The following is a 22,989-nucleotide window of genomic DNA, read 5'->3' as shown; positions in this document are numbered from 1 at the left end:
GTAATAAATCTTTCAAATAAATAAATCTGAGAAACCACAATTAGCAATGAGCAAATGCCCCACTGGCTCGGTTTGAAATTAGACTATGCAAATCAAATGTTATATATATATATATAACATTTATATATATATGGGCATATACTCTCCGCATCAGAAGGGACGCGCGTGGCGTTGTGGGTTAAACCACAGAGCCTAGGACTTGCCGATCAGAAGGTCGGCGGTTCAAATCCCCGCCACAGGGTGAGCTCCCGTTGCTCGGTCCCTGCTCCTGCCAACCTAGCAGTTCAAAAGCACGTCAAAGTGCAAGTGGATAAATAGGTACCACTCCGGTGGGAAGGTAAATGGCATTTCCGTGCGCTGCTCTGGTTCGCCAGAAGCGGCTTAGTCATGCTGGCCACATGACCCAGAAGCTGTACACCGGCTCCCTCAGCCAATAAAGCGAGATGAGCGCCGCAACCCCAGAGTCAGCCACGACTGGAACTGATGGTCAGGGGTCCCTTTACCTTTACCTTACTCTCCGCATCATCAGCCCAGTTCTGAGTTTGGACTCTGCTGCCGCCATAAGGAACCTGGCAAGGTCCTAATGCCTTCTTTGCAAACCTTTCCCCCTCCCACAGCAGCAGGCAAGCTTGAAAATGTCATTTCCACTTAAGGCTGAGATTTGCAAGCATGAGGCCTCGGTAGTCAGGCAAGGCAGAAATTGTATTCATAACCTCTTAGCAAGGCATCCCCTGAAGGCGAAAACAGAGCTGGTGAATTACCAGAAACAGGAGGCAGAAAATAAGGACTGTCCTTGATAAGCAGAGAAGATTTTAGCTTATGTCCTTGGAACCTCAGTGAACCCAGGTAAATGATGCCGCACAGAGAACAGTGTTCCTCTAAAGCCCTCAAAGTCTGGGGAGAATCCATAAAACAGGCATGTGTATTTTCAGTCTCCTGCTCACCTGCGGCGATTCAGAATTGTCTCCAAATGACCAACACAGACAGGTGGTTTTTTTTTCAGCTGGAAGGGAGTTGGTTCTCCCTGCCACTACTGAATATAAATTTATCTGTTAAAAATTTGGATATTTCTCAGCCGAAAGAGCAGCACAAGCAGTCAAGAAGAGCAAGAGGAGATTTAACATATCAGCCTTTTTTCCCTCCTTTCCGAGCTGTCAATGTGTCACAAGCGCAACGCAATTTGTTTGCTTGTTTGCTGCTTATTGTTTTCCATAATTTATACCCTGCAACTTCAGCAGTCATTTTGTGCTAACCAATTCAGATAAAGCAAAAATACAGTATTCGGAATGTTAAATAAACACAAAAGGCCCAACTTGTTCCCCATGAGACTACAGCATTTGCAATAAAAGTTTTTGTTTTTTTTAAAAAAAGCAATTTTTTAAAGACCGAGAAAATGAAAATGCATTTGCTTAACACCTAAAAGATGATAATGTGTGTGCCAGGAGGAAACTCAATAGGTCCATATATCTGATTCTCGTGATAAGCAAGCTAAAATTATATATTTAATGTCTAAGTAAGATAAATTTGCAACAGATCAAGTAGTCGGATTTGCTGTGGATGCCCCAGAGCTGAGGACAATGGAGCTAATCTGGTGAATTTTTGAGATGCTGTCATCTGAAATATGATTTATTGATTAAAAGCCCAGTCCTACATATCTGAGGGGGAAGTATATTGATTTTAATTCTGTAAATTGCAGGGCAGGCAAGCACACATGCATGAACACACTGTTAATAGTATTTTAGTTGTAATTTTAAAACACTGTTGATAACTCACAATGTTAAAATGAAATTTTAAAACCGCTAGTCAGGACCATAAAAACAGAAGGGAGTAAAATCTGCAGATCAACAGGCTGTCTGGAAAAAAGAAACCTTTTGACTTGTTTTTATAAAAGGGCAAAGAGTAAGGATTCTGTACCTCCCTGATTGGGAACCAGTGAACCTTCACATGCCGTTGGACTACAACTCCCATCATCCCTGTGATCACTGGTTGATGGAAGGTGGGGTCCAACCATATTTGATGGCCACAGGTTCCCTATCACATTATTATTATTATTATTATTATTATTATTATTATTATTATTATTATTGTCATTGAACAGCAGTATTGTGTAATGGCTAGAGCTCTTTCATCTCTTACCATTTCACTTTATCACTGCACGCACCATCAGAATGCACTGTCTCCAAAAAGCTGTAGCAAAAATATTTATGATTTTCAGTTTTATGCATTTCAATAATTTTGCAGTCATTTTAACATTTCAAAACTTGACTTCCTTCCCCCTCTTTCTGTGGTTCCTTTTTTTAAAAAAAAATATTCTCTGCATATTCCAAAGAGGCATTTTCTTCTCTCCTCCAACTAAGTTAGAGTAGACCTACTGAAATTAATGTAGCCCATTGCCTCTGATGATAACCATTCTCAGTTATCGTGGTAGCTATGAAATTCTGTGGTGAGTAACTTAGAGACTACCATAGGCAATTATGACTACAACATTTCCAAGAGAGGAAGTTACTGAGAAACCACCTTTATAGCTTTTTTTTCTGGATTTCATAGAAGCCTATTTGGGGCATTAAATAGCTAATAATAATAATATATCAGGCTTTAAAAGTGTGGGAATGTTCAGGGATGCGGGGGAGAATATATTATTTGATTATAGTCTTTCCAACTTGTGTTAACAAGTTTCACAATTTAGCAGAGTAACATTCCCCTTTTAAACTTACAGCGGATGCATTTGCTCAGGCTCGCTAAAGCCTTTATAATAACTGTCCTGGTATTTTCCCCTTATTCCCTTATAAAAGATAAGACACAACACAGTCTTCTATAAAAGTATAAAAAGAATTTACTCACATTCTGTTCACAATTGGATCCCAGAAGGCAGACTTAGCTTAGAAAAGTAACATACACCTGGAAACAATCTCATAAGGAGACAGTCCCTGTCCTCTCTTGGCTGGAAGCCAAGAGAGCATCTTTGGCTAAGCAGATGTTGCTTCTTCAATCCATGTAGTCAAAAAAAAAAAGAGAGAAAGGTGGCTGCCCTGCCCTGTACTTTTGTCATTACCTACACAGGTGAGGCTACACCCACCTCTAGTCACATGCAGAGGAAGTCTGTCCTAGCCCAGAAGGAAACAGGAAGTTTACCTGCTGGATGAACAAACATTCCTCTCCATGTGTAAACATGTTCACTCTAGGAATGTTGTACTTGACTGCTCTTGTGTTTCACATCCCACAAAAAGCAGAAAAAAGAAAGGTGAGTTTCTCCAACAGGGCATTCTCAATTTCAGTATTAGAAACCATTACCATGTGCTATTTTAGTTTTTCTTAAAGCAACCTCACTCACCCATTTTGCAACGCTCCTTTTTCTCTGCTCCCCTAGCACTGAGAGATCTCCGCATCCAGCTGGAGAGGTCTACGCCCAACGAGCTGACCATCAGTATCGACAATGCGACCCTGGCAGACGAGGGCGAGTACACCTGTTCCATTTTCACCATGCCTGTGAGGACCGCCAAGGCCATCGTCACTGTGCTGGGTGAGGCCAGGGGAGCAGGGAGGGGGTGGCAAGGCCAGTCAGTGCCAGAGGGTAGTGAAGGCAGGCAGGAGCCAGCATCCCCAAGCCTAGCAGAAGGCCTCCTGCCCTAGCCGCACTCCTGCTTCCACTTCTCCCAGAGCAGCCAGGAATTTCAGTGGCAGCCTAAGGGAATTCTGAGTTTGCATGTCTTGTATCTTCCAGGTTTGGAGGCCTCCTGGAGTGGGTGCTAAGTCTAGGGACACCCCTCAAAAAAAAAAAAATAATCATGAAGTTACTAAGGGACAGTGAAAAGAGAGTGGGGGGGGGGGTTGGCTAGACCTGATGTGCAACCTCAAGGGTCCTTGGCTGGGAGGGCTGCTGGGAGGTAGAAGCCAAAAGCACAGTCTGACTCTGGGAACTACAGAGGGGTTGCACCATAGAAATGCGAAAGGATAGAGTGGTCCCGCTCCACTCCTGCAGAGAATTTCGGCTGGTGGTTGCTTATGGTTTTTATTTAACTAGACACTAAGCCTGTGTGTTACTGCCCTCCATCTCCAGCATCTTGGAGGGTTGCTATGTAGCTGAGGATTCTCCAACCAAGTCGCTAGTCCTCAGTGTCCCAGGTTTCTTTCCCTTTTTGCAGGAATCCCACAAAAACCCCAGATCTCTGGCTACTCCGATCCTCTTAAAGAAGGAGACGTGGCCCAGCTGACGTGCTTCTCTTCTGGCAGCAAGCCGGCTGCTGAGCTCCGGTGGCATAAGGGCGATAAGCTGCTCTCAGGTATGAGGCCACGGGACAGCTCTGCCCCTCTGACAATTTGGGGTCCCCTGCCCCCTGAATCAATCACTTAAAAGGCAGGCAGTTAATCACCCATGGTGAGTCGAAAACTGCTTCCAGGCGACCTAGCCCGAATGAACCAAGGAACGATTCTTTCATTTGGTCGAGAATCCAAACTGTTCTCTTTGGCACAGTTCCCTGTGGCCACTCAGCTGTTCTTACGCCATATTCCCCCAAACAGCTGAACCTTCGGAAGTGGAAGAAGATGCTAACGGGAAGACGTTCACGGTCACCAGCCGCGTAGAATTCACCGTCGGGAAAGAGGACAATGGCGTGGAGGTCACCTGCACAGTTGACCATGAGTCCCTGCAGAACTCCGACAAGTCCACCTCCCAGAAGCTAGCAGTCTTTTGTACGTGAGCTGTGGGCAATGGAGTGGGCGGGTGGTTTAGAGTGCTGAGCTAAGACCTGGGGAACCAGGGTTCGAAACCCCACTTGCTGGTGAAGCTCTCTGTGTGATCTTGGGGGCCAGTCACTGCCTTTCAGTCTAACCTACTTCACAGGGTTGTTGATGGAGAGGGGGAGGAATGTGTACACCACTTGGAGAAAAGTTGGGGTGTAAAGGTAATAATAGATAAATCAATAACAACAAGCTGGGATGGGGAACCTGGTGTCCTTCAGAAGTTGTCGGACTCCAGCTTCCATCATTTTTCACCATCAATCCTCACCTTGCTGGCTGGGACTGATGGGAGCTGGAGTCCAGCAATATCTGGAGAGCCCAAAGGTCCCCCAGCCCTGGCTTCTCCTGCTGCAACTGTAGGAAGCCTGGAGCCCTTTATACATTGCTGGACCACTGGCCAAGCTGGTGGGGCAGGTGGGAACTGGAGTCCTCTTCTGCCTTCTATACCAAAGAATTCAGTGCTTTTTCTTTTAGGGGGAAAAAAGTGTGGTTACTCAGCAGGAAGTTGTTACAGTTAAGCGCCACACTTTTAACATTTGGTGGGAAAAGGTGCCGATACCCTTGAGTACTCCCAGAAAAAAAGCACTGCCAGAGATGGGAAATATTTTGCCCTCCAGACGTTTTTAGACTCCACAATGCTCATTTGTTTCTCTTGAGCATTGGTCATGCCAGCTGACAACATCTGAAGGTGTTTGGGGTTCCACACCCCCAGCTTGCAAAGATGTCAAGTAGCAGAGCTGGAAAAGACCTTTTTCCTCACCCGAGATCTGGGCTACCAGCCTTGGTGGACCTAGAGAGCAAGGCCTTTTTTCAGATGGAACTCGCCGGAACTCAGTTCTCGCACGCCATTGCTACTCTAAGAGAAGGAGGGCGGTGTTCATGGTGAGTTCCAGCACCTCTTTTTCTGGAAAAACGGCACTGCTAGAGAGGGTTGAAGAGGATAAGAGGGGCAAATGCCCTTCTGTGAAAAGGGTCCCTTTTGCAGGCCAACCAGAAAGGTTATCAGCCCTCCTTGTACCAGATATATATATATATATCTGGTACATATATATATATATTGTACCAGATATATATATATATCTGGTACAAGGAGGGCTGATAACCTTTCTGGTTGGCCTGCAAAAGGGACCCTTTTCACAGAAGGGCACAGAAGGGCATATTACACACACACACTTAATTGACTTTTGCAGCTCCTGTTCGTGCAGGGGCAGGGAGGGCTACATTCCCCTCTAGGCATCCTTCAAGGGGTCACATGCCAGTGGTGAGCGGGGCCAGAGGGGAAACTAAGCAGAGTTAGTGTAAGTGTCACCTTTGTACACTAGGCTAGTGTCTACACAAACACACCTCTCTGTCTTCCTTCTAGAGTGCAAGGAAGCGTTCCAGCCAGGGTTGTGTCTGGAGAGAGGGGTGTGGCTAGGGAGGGAGTGTGGCCTGCGGAGCATCACGAGGGCCCTCCTCTCTGTTGTTGTTGTTGTTACTGTTATTATTATTATTATTATTATTATTATTATTATTATTATTATTATTATTATTTTCATATTTTATTGAAAGTATTACAGTGAGTTACCGGTAAATAGGAAAAGGAAAGGAAAGGGGAAAAGAAAAAGACTACATACCAAAAAAAAATTTAAAAAGCAGAGGAAAACAATAACAATAAAATACAATTAAGGTTACAGAGCTATATAATATATATGTAAATGAATACGTTTATTGTTTCCCTCAGAAATATGTTGATTCATGGGTCACTATGGTCCTCTCTATTAGTGGATCTGACTAAGCTTTTATTTGTGTTTTTGAGTTTCTTCATGGATTTAGGCCCTTGCTAGCTCATCATCTCTGCGTCTGCTTTAAACGCCTTCTTCTCCTTGGGCCTTTTGCTCCTCAGATATTCATCTTCTTCTGAAATCTCATCTCTCATGCTCTAGTTATCTGTTCTGTCCTTATTATCTTGCTGCTCCATATGCCGGAAAGACTGTCATGCCATTGAGGCAACGGCCCTCTTCTATTTAGAGTATTAATCAAAACACTTTTCTCTCTCTCTAAAAACCCTTCCTTCATGGTCATCCATGTATTTCCTCAGCTGGTATTTCCTCAATTGGTCTTTGGTGAATTGGGAGCTGTTCTGTTGTGCATGTTAAGAACAGTAGCGTGTTTTTTTTAATGTATTTGTGGTCAGTATGGATGATGCTGTGATCCTGTATCCAGTGATAGCAGAAGAGTGTGATGAACCAGCCAAACCAGTTCCTTTGTTAAAGTAATGGCTTTGGCTGGCCAGAATATTTGGATATTTACCATATCCAAAGTGGTTGCTCTGTTGCCATAGAGACAAATGGGTGGTTCTTTTCTCAGCTCACCTGGCTGGATGCTGCATCATCCTAGGATGGAGAGCACAGGCCAAGGGGGAGCTGTTTATGAGAAAGTTGTATGTAAGAGCTGGAGACACAGAGACACAGAGATACCGCCATGCTCTGTACTAGACCCAAGAGCTGTGACTTGGGGCTTCCCTGGAACCCTAATGGGGAAGAAAGCTCTGTTGGAGTGTTAATGCTGTGAGTCCCTCCATTCTATGCCCAGGTTGTATATATGTGTTAATAGAACCTTGTAGCAAAAAAGCAACACCATCTCTATTGACTATCATTCCAAGGAACTGAACCTTAGGTAAGCAAGCTGAGGAACCCACAAAGTATCTCATCACTCAGAGACTGGGTTGTGCACTACAGTACTTGATGTGTGTGTTTTTAATCTAGGTTTTATTGTGAAAACTCCCCGTTTTCACAATATTGCTCACCTAAACAGATAAATAAATACCATTTTGGTCTGGATATAAGCCGCCCTCAAATATTGTCCGCACTATATGTCTTCTCTGTCTAGGAAAGCACAACCAGTTGGTTGCATTCAGGTTTAATACAAGCCAGATTTGGGGGAGGAAATGCAGCCTATATTCAGACCAATATGGTAAAGATTAGAGGGCAACCGGTTGGTAAAGGCTGAGCTATGGATTTGGAAGTGGTAATGGCAGTCATCCCCTAGGAACAAGGGAAGCTGCCATATAATAAGATAGATGGCTGTTCCCTTCCAACTCTACAACTCTGTGATTCTATGATGGTTGCTGGGGGGATCCCATAACATCTGGAGGGCCACAGGTTCCCCATCCCTGATCTCCAATGACTGATAGCAGTTCTCCAGGATTACAGACAAGAGCCCTACCTGGGGATTGAACCTGGGACCTTCTGCATGCAAAGCAGAGGCTCTGCCACCGAGTCAAAGGTCAAAGGTGGATCTGGTTGTGACAATGACAGCAGTTTCCCTTCTTTCTTCCTCTGTCTCTCTCCCCAGACAAGCCAACAGCTGAAATCAAATCGTATCCCGACAGCCCACGAGAAGGACAAAATCTGAGGCTGCGCTGCGATGGACGAGGCAACCCAATGTTAGTCTCCTTCTCTCCTCTGACGCGTAAACGGCAAAGAACCTCACGTGCAGTGAAGGTTGGTCCATCGGGGCCTGTGTGCCAATGCCCCACCAACCTCAGTCTGCTCTGAGCCAGCCCCCACCTGCCTGCCTGTTGACTCAAGCCAGTCCAGGGAGTGGCTTTGCCAACCAGCTTCCTCCTCCTTAGTCTGCTTTTATAGAACTCCACAGACCCTCCAAGTGCCCCTGTTTTCCAGGGACAGTCCCGGATTTACAGAAGCTTCTGACTTGATCCCAGAATGTCCCACTTCTCCTTAGGATGTCCCTATTTTCATCAGAGAAAAGTTGGCGGGTATGCAACCAAGGAGCCAAGGAGATAAGATACAACCTTTAGAAGGCATTTGAAGGCAACCCTGTATAGGGAGGTTTGTTTAATGTCTTCTTGTTTTCATATATGTTGGAAACCACCCAGAGTGGCTGGAGCAACCCAGTCAGGTGGGTGGGGTATAATTATAATTATTGTTGAATAGAACATCCCTATGTTCATCAGAGAAATGTTGGATAGTATGACTCAGCAAGGGAAAAGGATTATAGGGGCAAAACTAGGATGAGTTGGCTCCGCCTCTCCTTGGCTCTGGCTTCATCTACTGTTGACCTCTCAGTCATACCAGTCCCAATGCTCTTCACTTGCTCACGTGATTCCTGCCTACCTCCTAGGTGGTGTCAGATCAGGGTCAAATGCACTCTGCTCACTGGTCATTAAACAATCACTTAAATGTATTTCTTTATTTATGGAATTTAATACCCCACCTTTTTGTTTGAGGAGCTCAAAGTGGCATCCATGGTTCTCTCTCTCTCCTCTTTTAATCCCCACACCAACCCTGTGAGGCAGATTAGGCCGAGAAGCAGTAACTGGCCCAGGCTCACCCAGTGAGCTCCATGGCTGAGTAGGGGATTCAAACCCTGGTCTCCCGGGGCCACTCCAGCTTTTGCACCACACTTGCTCTCTAAATGGTCTTATCCTGTGTATACCACCCCATTAACAATGTCCTTTTGATCTTTTTGATGATTCAAAAAATTACTAAAAGGCAAATGAGAAGCTCTAAAAAAAAATAATCTTGAAAAATGACCCCAGCACAAAACTAGATAACTGAACGGAAGCCACCAGGGAGAGCTGAAAACACCAGCAATGTTTAAATTATCTCAAGACGCCTAAGATGGCACTGAGAAGAACAAAATGAGGATACCTAGTGAGGCTGTTTCAAAGGGGCACACCACACTGGGGGAGCTATTTCCAAAAAGGTCCTTTTCTTGGGCCCATTGGGATTGGTGGAGCCAGAGCCAATGGCAGGCAGCACCAACTCAGTCTACTTTTGTCTCCATCCTCTTCCCCCCTGCTGAGTTTTTCAAGAGCAACCTGGAAACTGAGGAGGAGGAACCTGGCAGGCTGCGCCTCTCCTGATTGGTTGGAAGCTGGAAAGCAGACAGGTGGAGAACAATCTGTGGTTGGTGGGGCAGTGTCCCCTCTGCCCGAATGGACCCGCCTCCACTGCTGGGCACCAGTTGGTCCCAGCCAGACCAAGGCAAGAAGACGAGGCCTTGCTGTTTCACCGTGTGCCTAGAACAGCTTTGTATCCCCCAATAGACCGGGGCCTCCAGATCATTGAAGGGCGATGTGCAATCCCTCTGACCTCAAGCTCTGCTGACTCTCACCAACTCTCTTCCCTCCCTCACAGCCCTCAGGAATACAAGTGGGAGAAGCAGGGGGCTCAGGCGCCCCTAGCCGAGGCCCAAGACAACATCCTCGTCTTCGACAGTTTGAACAAAAGCGACAGCGGGACCTACATCTGCTATGCCTCAAGCATTATGGGCATCTCCACGGCAATATACAACCTGAATGTTCATGGTGAGCATTGTTTCACGGCACCCTCTGCTGGTCGGAGGACTGCATTCTTTGTGTTTCCCAGGATTGCTGGCCAGGGTGGGAACAGGTCTCAGGAGGCTCTTCTTATATTTTTGTAATAACACTCTTTTCTTCCCAGCCTAGAATGGGAAACAGCGTTAAATCATAGAATTGTAGGGTTGGGACCGTGAGGGTCATCTAGTCCAGCCCCCTGCAATGCAGGAACCTTTCGTCCAACATGGGGCTTGAACCCACGACCTTGAGATTAAGAGCCTCATGCTCTACCAAGTGAGCCTAGCTTATATATCTTAGTTTCTAACACTGCCTATGTGTCAGGGGGTCCATATATTTTTTACTGAACTAAGAAAATGAAACATTTACAGAAGGCAAAATTAGAGAGAGGGAGAGAGGGGGATACTGGGAGTGGGGAGAAGTATTATGCAGCATTAATGCAAGCATGGAGCACGAGTATTCTTGAGGTCTAACAACTACTTCTACATATTTTGAAAAGAAAATACCACAGTAATTGCCAGCATGTTGAATTCGAAGGGAATCAAACGAAAATGTTAATCTCAATTCCCTTGCTGTCTTATCTTGTGCACACCATATGAATAGAGCATACCATGATAAGATAAAAATAAAGCATGGGTGTGTTGCATCTCGTGTGTGTGTGTGTGTGTGTGTGTGTGTGTGTACACACATACACATATGATTTGACATTATATAATCTCGAAATAAGCTTCATGAAAAATTCATCGGAAACAATGCAACGGCCATTAAAAATTAATCTGGAACAATGCAAAAGTACCTAATAAAATAACAAAACCGCAACAGTTGAATCTGTTTGTCAGCTTGCTTAAAAGGCAGGAAAGCCTGATTCCTCAGAGGAAGGTGGGATACATAAAAAGTCTCTTGAAATGCAGTATTGATGGGGGGAATGTGAGACAAGACTTTTTCTTTTTTGGAGCAAAGGGATTTGCGCATCTGGCATGTGTGTTTAGTGCCTCGACCAATTTCGCTGCATGCGACAATAACCGCTTGAGAGTGTGGCATCAGGAAGGAGGCCAAAGGCGGTTGTGCTCCCGAGGACGCATCAATCAAGTGCTCTCTGAAGTGTGTGTGTGTGTGTGTGTGTGTGTGTGTGTGTGATTTTTCTCCCTAAACGATTCCTGCACTATCAGACTCTGAACTGATTGCAGACTTCTTAGCAGCCCCAGCCCTGGTGTAGCATGGTGGCTAGATGGCTGCGCTAAGAATCAGGAAGTCCCTGGTTCAAATCCTGCCATGGTAGCTTAAGGCAAGCTGCAGCCCTTTGGACTCAGTCTCCCCATCTGCGTTATGGGCGGGGATCATAATGCCGACCCACCTTGTTGTAAGGAAGATGGCATGATTTCCACATTGCAGGGAGTTGAGCTAGATGACATTCGAGGTCCCTTCCAACTCTCTGCAATTCTATGATTCTGGGATAGCACGTGCAAAGTGCTTTGAACACATGGAAGCACCATACCGTGCTGGCCCCCATATGCTGGAGCCAAATGTACTTTCTCTGCCTTGCCGGCACCTCGTCTGCTCACCCCACAGCTAGTCCTCCACCTTTAAAGGTCCACCGATTATGTCGCCATAGCAACCACTTAACCCCTTCACTCAGGCTGCTGTGTTGAGTGAGCATCTTCATTCCCAAATAATCCCCCCATGGGTTCTGGATGGGCACTTGATTGGCAGGAGCGGGGGGGCGGGGAGCCACCAGGGAGCCACCTGCTGAGGCATCTCAGCCGAGGATTTAGCTGTCTTATATTTGGGTCCATGGCCTGGCCTATCTTGCATCCATATCTTGCATGGCTGGTTTTCCAGATTCAGGAATAAGAATGGCTTTGCTAACACTTGGGTCACTTTATTGCTCTCTCCTGCAGGATGCTCGGCTGCTGCAGAAATAGTCATAGTTATTTACTTATTTATCATTGTTACTACTACTATTTTATTTAGGCAATTTATATACTACTGGCTACTACAGAAATATCACACGTCATTTTTTTAATCAGAATTATTTTAGGGGATTTATATGCTGCTTGCTATAGAAATATCACAAACTATTGTTGGTTATATATTTGTATATATATATATTAAATTTGTATACAACCCTTCGTCACAAGATCTCAGGGCACTTCACAGAATAAAATACAAGATAAAGAATTAAAGCAAAAACAACAAAGCAATACTCCCCTGCTCCCATAGACACATTTAAAAGGCTGTGGGATATTAATCAGCCAAAGGCCTCGTTGAAGAGGAATATTTTCACCTAGCACCTAAAAATATTGCCACTCTCCAGACCTCACATTCTTTAAGTACAAGTCCACCACAAACAAGGCGTTTTGGCAGAGCCTCCTGTTTTCATGTACTTGGGAGAAAACAGAGACCTACCTATTGCTATATGGGGCCTATTATTCAGCTACAGCTTTCAGTTGCCCTTCAACATGGTAATGATACATAAGAGAGAAAACATTAGGAACGTCAAACCAAAACCATTCAAAAGCTTCAAGGTTATATGTGACGTTCATGGCTGAGTGGAGATTTGAACCCTTCTCTCCCAAGTCCTAGTCCTATGCTCTAAACCACTACACCACACTGATACTGATTACATTGCATTGGTGTCTTATTTTTTAACCCCCACAAAAGTTACCGGATGCAATCCTCTATCTCTGGTGTTAGAGCAGGAGTTGGCCAACTAAGGCCCGTGGGCCAGATGCAACCCAATCGCCTTCTCAATCCGGCCCACGGACTGTCTGGGAATCAGCGTGTTTTTACATGAGTAGAATGTGTCATTTTATTTAAAATGCATCTCTAGGTTATTTGTGGGGCATAGGAATTCATTCATTCCCCCCCCCCAAAAAAAAATATCGTCCGGCCCTTCCACATGGTCTGAGGGGTGGTAGACCGGCCCACGGCTGAAAAAGCTTGCTGAGCCCTGTGTTAGAGTAAAGAGGTGTGTCTTCAGCATCAGACAGAAACTATGTACAGTGGTACCTCGGGTTACATACACTTCAAGTTACATACACTTCAGGTTACAGACTCCGCTAACCCAGAAATAGTACCTCGGGTTAAGAACTTTGCTTCAGGATGAGAACAGAAATCGTGCTCCGTCAGCTAAAGTGGTGCTTCAGATTAAGAACAGTTTCAGGTTAAGAACAGACCTCCAGAACGAATTAAGTTCTTAACCCGAGGTACCACTGTAATGAAGGTATGGAGGACAGGGAATTTCACTGTGGCCAGCATGGGGAGTATTTCATCTTCCCCTCTGTATATTCTGCTTTCTTTCTTCCTCCTGGCCTCATCCCTCGTCCGCTTCTGCCTCGACTGCTCTGGTTTGGGTGCTTGGAAGGAAAAGCCAGTCAGTGAGACGTGTGGATTTTCTTGGCCGCTTCTCAGCTAACTTTTTCTCAGCCAACTTTTTCTCCTTTCCCTTTTCTGCTTTCCCTCTGGATAGATGCAAGCCCCATGACCCACAGTGGGAGCACGTACCACGCCATCATTGGGGGAATAGTGGCTGTCATTGTCTTCCTGCTCCTTATCCTCCTCATTGTTCTGGGTCACTACCTGATCCGGCACAAAGGTAGGCTTCAACTCAAACCTGCACAAATGTTTTCTGCATCTTGCAAACCGGGGCTGGGTAGACCGCAAGGGTTGAATGCGGCCCTCCAGGCATTGCTTATCTGGCCCTTGGGGCTCCACATACCCTTCTCCAGCTGCACCCACACTCTGCTCAGGCTGCTCCCCTCGCCAGCCCTGCTTCACACCGTCCTTGCGGGCTTTTGGAAATGTCTGAAATGTTGGCCTGGATAGGCAATAGAGAGGTGTGTTTGTTTGTGTGGAAACTAACCTACAGTACAAAGATTTTTAAAATTGCATTCGTTGCTCTGCCTGCTTTGGCCTCTGGCCCCGCCCACCAGTTGCACATGGCCCTCAAAGAGTTCTCCAGAAGGAAATGTGGCCCTTGGGCTCCAACTCTAGCTGGAGTTATTGGAAAAGGGGGTTTGAATGTAAGCGTAGCCAGGATTTATGTTGGGGCAGCAAGACACCCACCTGTCCTGTTCCAGAACTGAGCTACCTGTGACGCGATTGGTCAGTTCGTTGAAGCCACGCCTATCGCTCTGTCAGGTTACTAGAATGCGCCACAACATCATCAGAGTGACCTTGGCGAGCATTTCCATTTCAAATATTGTGATCATTTGTAATTTTGGTTAGGTAAAGGTAAAGGGACGCCTAACCGTTAGGTCCAGTCGTGACTGACTCTGGGGTTGAGGCGCTCATCTCGCTTTATTGGCCAAGGGAGCCGGCATACAGCTTCCAGGTCATGTGGCCAGCATGACTAAGCTGCTTCTGGCGAACCAGAGCAGTGTACCTTCCCGTCGGAGTGGTACCTATTTATCTACTTGCACTTTGATATGCTTTCGAACTGCTAGGTTGGCAGGAGCAGGGACTGAGCAACGGGAGCTCACCCCATCACAGGGATTCAAACCGGCGACCTTCTTATCGGCAAGTCCTAGGCTCTGTGGTTTAACCCACAGCGCCACGTGCGTCCCAAGTACTTAACCAAATACTTTTGGTTAAGTATTTTTTATTTACTTACTTGATTTAGGGGGGCAGTTGCTGCCCCGACTATGCCCATGGTGCTGAACCTCTGATCTTCTGCACGTAAGCCATGTCTTTTGGAGGTGTGGTTGGGTGAACCATGCAAGTCCCATGTTCCCTTGCGGTGGTACAGACCCTTCCCACTTTTCTTAGCCATCCTAAATAAGCTCCACTGTTGCTCCAAGCCAAATGACCCAATTTGGTAGCTTCCTCTCTTTTTCTGTGTCCCTATGCAGGTACCTACCTGACCCACGAGGCCAAAGGCTCGGACGACGCCCCAGACGCAGACACAGCCATTATCAACGCCGAGGGTGGTCAAACTGGTGGGGATGACAAGAAGGAGTATTTCATCTGAGTGGGGAGGGTGGGGCCTGGCGGCCAGGCAGCAGGGGGGAGGAGGAGGAAGTGGCGGATCGGAACCCAACCTCGACTGAATGACAACAGAACCCACCCAACCAATATGTCAAAGGAATTTCTCTTGCGCCCAGAAAGGAATGGACGGACAGACAGAGGGATGATGGTGGGGGACCGAGATCGGCGAGGGGACAGAGGAGGAACGAGAGAGAGAAAGAAGATCAGCTTGGCTCACAATGCTTCTTTGAACTTGTATAAAACATTGTTACTAAACAGGGGGGACACGCACCCGAACATTGAGAACCCCTCAAAACCCCTTGTTCCTGCTTGCTTGTACCTACATATCTGCGGCTGCCAAAATCGCACTAAACACAGACCTGGAGAGTGAGTGATGATACCTTTCTTTCTTCCTTCCTTCTTTCCCTCCCTTCTTCCTTCCTTCTTTCCCTCCCTTCTTCCTTCCTTCCTTCCGGCTCCTTTTGAGGCTGTTTTATCTTCTTTTTCGATGGTGTACTCTTGTTTTTGACTCTTTTTTTCTTTTTCTTTTTACAAAAAAAGAGAAAAACCTCTGTTCTCGTTCCCTTATGTTTGGAATGTCTTGAAGTGGGGGCACTGTAGGGGTTTGTTGGGGGGGTTCGGATGGTGTATCTCTTGCTTTCCTTTAGAGTTGTTCTGCTTTTTCTGTTTTGATGTCGAAGGATCAAATCCGCTTGTGTTTGGGGTGGGGAGAACGGACGTTGGGAGGAGATCCCTTAATCCTGCATCTTAGGGGTCAAGCAAGGCGGGCTGAACTCTGAGCAAGGTAGTGCTGGGCTTATCAATATCAGGGGCCCGGCTCTAGGGCCTGGAAAGCCCCCCCTTTCCTACTGGAAGAGGAGGTGGACACAGCAAAGGGAACTTTCCTCCATGCCTCCTCCAACTTCCTCAGGCCTTCCTCTGTGATGGTCTTCATTCGGGAAGGTTTTGGGAGCCAGGCTGATGAAGGAAAGGCTCAAATTTGGGGGGGCAGGTTTGCTATGAAAAGCTCTGCCGATTTTATCCTTCGACGAGATTTTGTTCCTCCGGTTGCGTCTCTTTGTTTCGAGAGGAGAATGTTGTTGTGTGGTCCGTGTACCAAGGGATGCCAGCTAGCCGGTTGCAGTCCCAACCCAAACCCATGGCAAAAGAAGAAGGGGGAGTTTGCTTTGAGGCTCCCCTGGTGTCCTTTATGCTTCCCAGTCACGAGGGGGGGGGGATTCGAGAGCCAGGTGCTTCTAAGGGGGCCGCTCAAAGAGAGAGGACTCCCATCGCTGGGGTTTTCTCTTGGTTCGGAGCCCCGGTTTCTCAGTGCAAAAGGGTACTCGCTACCCTCCTGTGTCTTCCTTGGGTTAGAGAGGAAGCAAGGCATTCCAGGGGGGGTGCCCCATAGCTCAAGGGCAACTTCTAGTGCCATCAGCCCATTGGTGGGGAGAGTTGAATGAGCAAGATTTATTGAGTGATGCAATTACAGTTCCCCAATCTCCAGTGTTTGATACTGATTAGACCACAGGGTGTGGGGGGGGGGAGCGTCAGCTGCAGTTATTTCAACATGCACACAAATACACACCCTGCCAAATTAATTCAAGCCTGGATCCAACACTGCAATCAGAAACAGTGTTTCTTCCTCACAGGCATACATCTGAAGGTTGCGAATGATTCAGATGCCCTGTTCACCACTGCCACAGAGGGATAAACTAATGCCTTTCCACTGTCAATAAAAACTTGGGGGGGGGGGTCCACCACTGTCCCCCCACTCCCCAAATCATGAAATCTTGCTTTGTGGTCTCTAAAAGAACAACCGCCTCTGGTTCTTCCTTCCACTTTGCCTTCTGTCACAATAGCCTCTCCTCCCTCCCAACTCACACACAGACACAATTGTCACACACAACTACTGCCATGGTTTTTTGAGATTTCCTCAAAAACCTCAGGGAGGGCCAGAAACAATGGGTTGTAAAATGAAACAAAAGCAGACTTTGAGGGGAGGGCAGTTGTTCTCGCCATGAAAATGGTAGGCCTTTCAAGTTTTAAGATGCCTGCTCTTTTATTTTATTTTCTTTTGAAATAGTGTAGCAGCTGAACACTTAATACAACAATTGGCATGGATAGGTGAAATATTTTGCCTTAGCTCTGTGAGTTCACATCTGTCTATTTTTCAAAGTATTTAGTGCAATGAACATGCATGCGGAGAGCATGTCCCAGCGATGGCTTCTTTTGCTGCTCGTTTTGTAGTTCTGTGACGTTCACACATTTCATCTCAAACACAGAGCCAAACGCCACTTTCCAGCTTGCGATGTCGTGTCTTGAAGATACTGTTGGTCCAGGTTTCACCTAAGATAGGCTAAGTAGCTGGTGATTGTCCTTGGCAACTGGGCAGGCTGGAGAAAAGGGTTTCTGAGCATGTGCAGAGAACCTTCTGTTGTCAGAGTCATTGCAGACATTCCTGGGAACTCCAACTCTTCCAGTGGAGTGGGCAGATGTATTCTCCTCTTGATAGCTTGGCAATATTGATTGGCAACATACTCAGGACAAAGCAAATGCAGCAGAACTTCTGGCATGGTGTAGTGATGATGGCTGTGAAAGAGGGGATTAGACAAAATTCATGGGGGATAAAACAACCAACGGGTACCAGTCCTGATGACTATATGCTACTCCTAGGATCGGAGTCAGGGTTGGTTGGGAGCAGCAGCAAGAGAGAGCTGTTGACCTCATGACCTACTTGTGGCCTTCCTAAAACACCTGGTTGGCCACTGTAGGAACAGATTTCTGGACTAGATGCACATCTGGCCTGACTCAAGAGGACTCCTCTTCTGTTCTTACTGGCCGCAGAGGTTAGGAATGGATCCTTCATTTTCAGATGCAGGCTACCTCTAAATATCCAGTTGCTGGGGATCTGTGGCAAATGAGGGTTACTGCCTTCAAGCCCTGGTGGTTGATGGTGGACTTTTCAGACTGAGGCACCTGATTGGCCACTGTGGCAAACAGGAAACAGAAACTAGAGGATGCTGGAGCTGATGGACCGGTGGTCAGTTCGAGGAGAGTTCTCAAGTTTGTTACATTGGTGTTGTCAGGTGTTAAGAGGTCAGCAGGTTGGCCCAGATCCTGCTCTGGCTGAGGGTCCCTTGAAGTCAGAACTAGCATCTCAGGCAGCTTGGTCTTGGGCAGCGATGGGATCCTTTGGCCCCATGGGCCTATTTGAGTTTGCAAGCATTCCTCATTTGGCCTGCAAGGCTGTTCTGACCAGACTAAGCCCACCTATCCTACACCCAATGTCAGGTTTTGGACAGGTAAAGATGGGCCTGGTCCAAGAAGGAGGTGGGGAATTTGTGCTATGGGGTGTGTTTTGAAGATCCTGGCAACCAGCTGATCACCGGGGCTTCAAAGCACCCTGGTCATCAGTGCTTGCAGCGAGAGCTGTGTGCAATCCTCTGAAGTCGCCAACGACCAGCTGGTTGCATTTGCACCTGCATGGTTTGATTTCAAAACCCTGCAGAAAGAAATGGGTCTCACCTGTGATGTCAGGTATGGCAAACTTGGCCTGTGGCAGGGAAGATAGGTAAAGAGCTGGATCCAGTTTCCTACTCCTGGTATAAGAGGACCTTCTTAAGTGCCTATGGAACGTGGGGCTCAGGGAGAAGGAAGGCAGGAGGATGCAAGGCTAAGCAAACTTTATCAGCTGATTGTTGGGGGCTTAAAGAAAGCCACACATTGCTCTGCAGGCACTGATGGGTGCTTTGAAGCACCAACAATCAGCTGATTGTTGGGACTTCAAAGCACAGTCCACAGCACAACCTTCCCCTGCCTTTTATGGACCACATCCACCTTCACCTGCTCAAAAGCTGACATCAGGTGGGAACCTCCCAGGGTTCCTGCAGTGAATCATAAAATCACAAGCTTGTAGAGTTGGAAGGGTCACCTAGTCCAGCCTCCTGCAAGTACATTACTTTGAAGCGGTGGGAATCTTGCTCCTGCCTCTGCCAGTCTCTGAACTGATTGGAAGTTTGATGGAAGTGTTGGCTCTTTGATTTGATCAAGCCAATGACTAATACCTCCCCACCACCACCAAAACCTCCGCTCCGTCAGACCCCAGCCATGGATGGATCCCTGTAGATGTTGTTGGACTCCCAGTTCCCATCAGCCCCAGCCAGCAGGGGATGATGGGAGCAGGAGTCCAACAACATCCATAGAGCCATAGTGTGCTGTGGGATCTCCCCTGCTCCCTTCTTTCGCCTGGTGACTGAACAAATTATCAGCACCTCTGCAAATGGAATCAAGGCTGTATCAATGTCAGTGGCCTCCAGGGAGCCCACAAGACAGCAGACTCCCCTCTGTTGTTCCCTCTCCTCCCCTAATCTGCTCTTTAGAGCTAGACTGCCCCTGGACATGGAGGTTCTAACACACGGTCTGCCTTTCTATAACTACTGGGCATCTTGAGTTTTCAGCACAGGGTGGGATCTATTAATTTATTTGGGGTTGCAGTCAATGTTTGTCCTACTCAGAGGAGACCCATGGAAATTACGTAATGGACATGGCTAACTTAAGTCCATTAATGTCAACGGGTCTATGCTAGACAATATTTAGTTGGATACCACCCCATAGACCATGGATTAGGTTGGATTACCATGTGGCTGATCCATGTGAGAAGATTTGTCTGGCTGGGGGAAATCTGCTTTGTGCACGTGAGAAGGAAAGCAGAGTAATCTGACCAAGTCAGCCCATTGATGCATCTAACTCAGTGCTGTCTACACTGACCAGCAGCAGCAGCAGGTAGCTCTCTGGCATTTAAGGCAGGTGTGTCTCTCCCAGCCCTACCTGGAGATTGAACTGGGGGCATTCTGAATGCAAAGCAAATTCTCTGCCCCTGAGCTGTGGCCATTTTCCAAATAAGATTCTAGTCCTCATGTTTCCAGAGGAAGGACTGTATTAAATAGGAACAAGGGAAGCTGCCTTATACTGGCTTCATCAAGCTCAGTGCTGCCTACACGGACTGGCAGGGTTTCAGAGGGGATATTCTGAGCCCCACTGGGAGATGCTGTGGGTGTCTGAGCCTGGGGCAAGGCAGCATGTGCTGTAGCAATGAGCCGTGATGGAGAGAAAGCGAGAGAGGAGGAATTTTATCTCTCTGTGTGTAAGAGAGATAGAGAGATGGGGCTCTTACTTGCACTAATTAAAGGTGATATCTTCAGCTCAGCAGGGTTAACAACAGTTTTAAAGCCCTTGTTGTCTCTTCCAGCACGAAACAATTACTTGTCGTTTGAAGCTTTGCCTGCCAACATGCATGTTGACAAAACCTTTAGCATTTTTTTCCCTTTTAACCTGGCACTTGGCAAGCAGTCACCTCCTTTGAACTGACAACGGAGTCATGCCTTCACGTTTAACCCTCCAATGTTCTTTTCTCTCCCCTCCCAATTCCCCTGGGTGACTAAGCCGCCTCGATTTCTGTCCTCCTGCCAGGCAAACTGGAATATTATTTCGACAAAGCCTTGGCGACTTGACTGCCCCTCGTGCACCATTTAAAATGGGATGCATGGACACAGGGTTGTGTCCAACAAAGCCCTGCTCAGAGTAGGCCCATTAAAATGAACAAGCCTAAGTGAACCATGTCTATTAGTTTCCATGGGTCTACTCTGGAGGCACCCTGTTGTTGTTGCTGCTGCTTTAATGCAACAGCATTTGTCAAGCTGGTGCCCTGCAGATGTTTTGAACTGAGGCTGATGGGAGTTATAGTTGAAAATATCTTGAGGGCACCAGCTTGGCAAACCTTGTTTTGATATGACATACCTGCCCAGGGAGGTTGTCTCAGGCAGGTCTTTGTAACAGATGGAAAATGAACTGAAATCTTTTTGTTAGGAGCGTTCAAATCAAAAGTGTGCTGTGTAAACTTTTAAAACACACAGGTGCCTTGTGTTTCTTTCACATGGAAAACATTGGAATGAGCCAATGAAAAGAAACCAGGCAGGTAACTCCTGTTGTATAAACTTTTCTGTAACTGCACTCATATGAACTAGTACCAAGGTTATTTCAGATTTGTAAAGATATAGCTTGTAGGGAACTGTGATACTGTGGAATTCATGTGTCCTGCCCTCCAAGAAACAGATTCAAAGGTTCTAATTCATGCAGCAGCTACAGGAGTGGACTGAAATGTAAAACTGAACTGTGATCATAGCACAGAGTCATATAATTGTAGAGTTGGAAGGGATCAACCCCATGCAATGAAGGAATCCTAGCTAAAGAACCCCTGACAGCCAACCTCTGTTTATAAACCTCCATTGAAAGATAGTCTGCCACCTTCCGAGGGAGTCTCTTCCACTGTCAAACAGCTCTTACCTTCAGAAATTTCTTCCTGATGTTTCGTTGGAATCTCCTTTCTTGCCATTTGAATCCATTGGATCCTAATACCCTCTGGAAGAGCAGAAAACAAGCTTGCTCCATCTTCCATTGGACAGCCCTTCAGATATCGTATCACCTTTCAGTCTTCTCCAGGCTCAACATTGCCCAACTCCCTCAACCGTTCCTCATAAGGCTTGGTTTCCAAACCCTTGATTATCTCGGTCTCCCTCCTCTGCACACATTCCAGCTTATCAATATCCTTCTTAAACTGTGCTGAGCAGAACTGGACATAATACTCCGGAAGGGGTCTGGCCAATGCAGAACAACAAAATTGTCCTATTATTTCCCTTGATGTGTGCAGTGGGGTAATGCTTGTTCTTCAGACATTTTAATCACTTAGGAAGCTGCCTTATACAGAGTCAGACCATTGGTCCACCTTTCTTGGTTAGCCTAGAGGCATTCCTAGCCTTACCTTGAGATGCCAGAGATTGAACCAGGCCCTTCCTCAAATCACTGTACAGAAATATTTATTGGTGAAAAGGAGGGCATAGAAATTAAGTTTGGTTGATCTCGCCAAGAGTGCAGCAACAACTTAAAAGTGTCCCTGGCAATGACTAACCTTACTTTTTTATTATTGTGATTTATCACATTTTTATTCCCCCAAGTTTATTTCCTCACAAGAACTCTGTGAGGTGTGATAGGCCTTACTATGTCATTCACAGGAGAATATATATATATATATATATATATATATATATATATATATCAACAGAAAGACATGCCAATATTGTCTCTGTTTTGACATATCATTCAAACACAGGGACGAGATTGTTCCTTAGAGACAAGCCGTTAAATTGCAAACCTACAAAGATTTATTGACCATTTTATTAGCTGAGCGTGGAAAGATTCAGCTCAATTGTGTTTCCCAGCCTGTTGTCCAATAACTTAAAAAAAATTATGTTGGTGTCATTTTTGGAGTTACACGATTCATTCTCCAGGAGCTGAAATGGATTTGCCCACCTTCAAATAATCTTGTGTCAAATATTCACTGGATATTCTCTGAATATTCACCAAATACCGGCCTTGACACCTGACAAGATTTGAGGGGTCTCTCCTGCTCTTTCCCCTGGCTAGGGGACCTGTGGCCTTCCAGATGTTTCTGGTCTACAACTCTCATCATCCCTGACCATTGACCATGCTGGGTGGAGCTGATGAGAGCTAGAGCTCAACAGCATCTGGAGGACCAAAGGTTCCTCATTCCTGAACTACCTAACCTATCTTCTCCAGTTCCCAGCATGCACTCTGACACACCCTTAAAGCCCAAGATTCCTCCACATGCTAGGATCACACCTAGAAACAGAATGTGGGTGGAGCTATGCAGATTTGAGGGTGGGGCTAAGCCATCTGAGAGGTGGAGCTATTCAGATCAGGGGTGTGGCATTCAGTGGTTTCCATCCACAGGCTAACTGTACATCTGCATTTGGCTTGCTTTGGAGAAACTGGGCAGGCATTTTACATATGGCAGAAGTTTCTTTTTGTGTCCCCTTTTTTCCTTTCATCATGCTTCTCTATCTGCTTTCTCATTTCCAAAAAAAAAAGAAAAGTGCCATCAGAGC

General features: G+C 46.4%; 1 protein-coding gene across 4 annotated transcripts in view; it reads left to right on the top strand.

Annotated features, from left to right (window-relative positions):
• CADM3 (cell adhesion molecule 3) overlaps positions 1 to 22,110 on the top strand; it is a 92,166-nt gene extending 70,056 nt beyond the window's left edge. The window contains exons 3-9 of one of the 4 annotated variants that reach the window (XM_081174201.1): positions 3,368 to 3,520; positions 4,143 to 4,280; positions 4,519 to 4,689; positions 8,074 to 8,164; positions 9,882 to 10,051; positions 13,530 to 13,655; positions 14,911 to 22,110. In XM_081174201.1, coding sequence (XP_081030327.1) covers positions 3,368 to 3,520; positions 4,143 to 4,280; positions 4,519 to 4,689; positions 8,074 to 8,164; positions 9,882 to 10,051; positions 13,530 to 13,655; positions 14,911 to 15,029 — 968 coding nt within the window. In that variant the 3' untranslated portion in view covers positions 15,030 to 22,110. Of the gene's footprint in view, positions 1 to 3,367; positions 3,521 to 4,142; positions 4,281 to 4,518; positions 4,690 to 8,073; positions 8,165 to 9,881; positions 10,052 to 13,529; positions 13,656 to 14,880 lie in introns of all 4 variants that reach the window. The other 3 variants (XM_081174200.1, XM_081174203.1, XM_081174202.1) reach the window with 3 other exon arrangements.
• The last annotated feature ends 879 nt before the right edge of the window (positions 22,111 to 22,989 follow it).

This window comes from Podarcis bocagei, assembly GCF_964188305.1.
Source record: "Podarcis bocagei genome assembly, chromosome: 16".
NCBI lineage: Eukaryota > Metazoa > Chordata > Lepidosauria > Squamata > Lacertidae > Podarcis > Podarcis bocagei.
The sequence above is the reverse complement of the archived record's forward strand: the minus strand, read 5'-3'. Positions and strand labels throughout refer to the sequence as shown.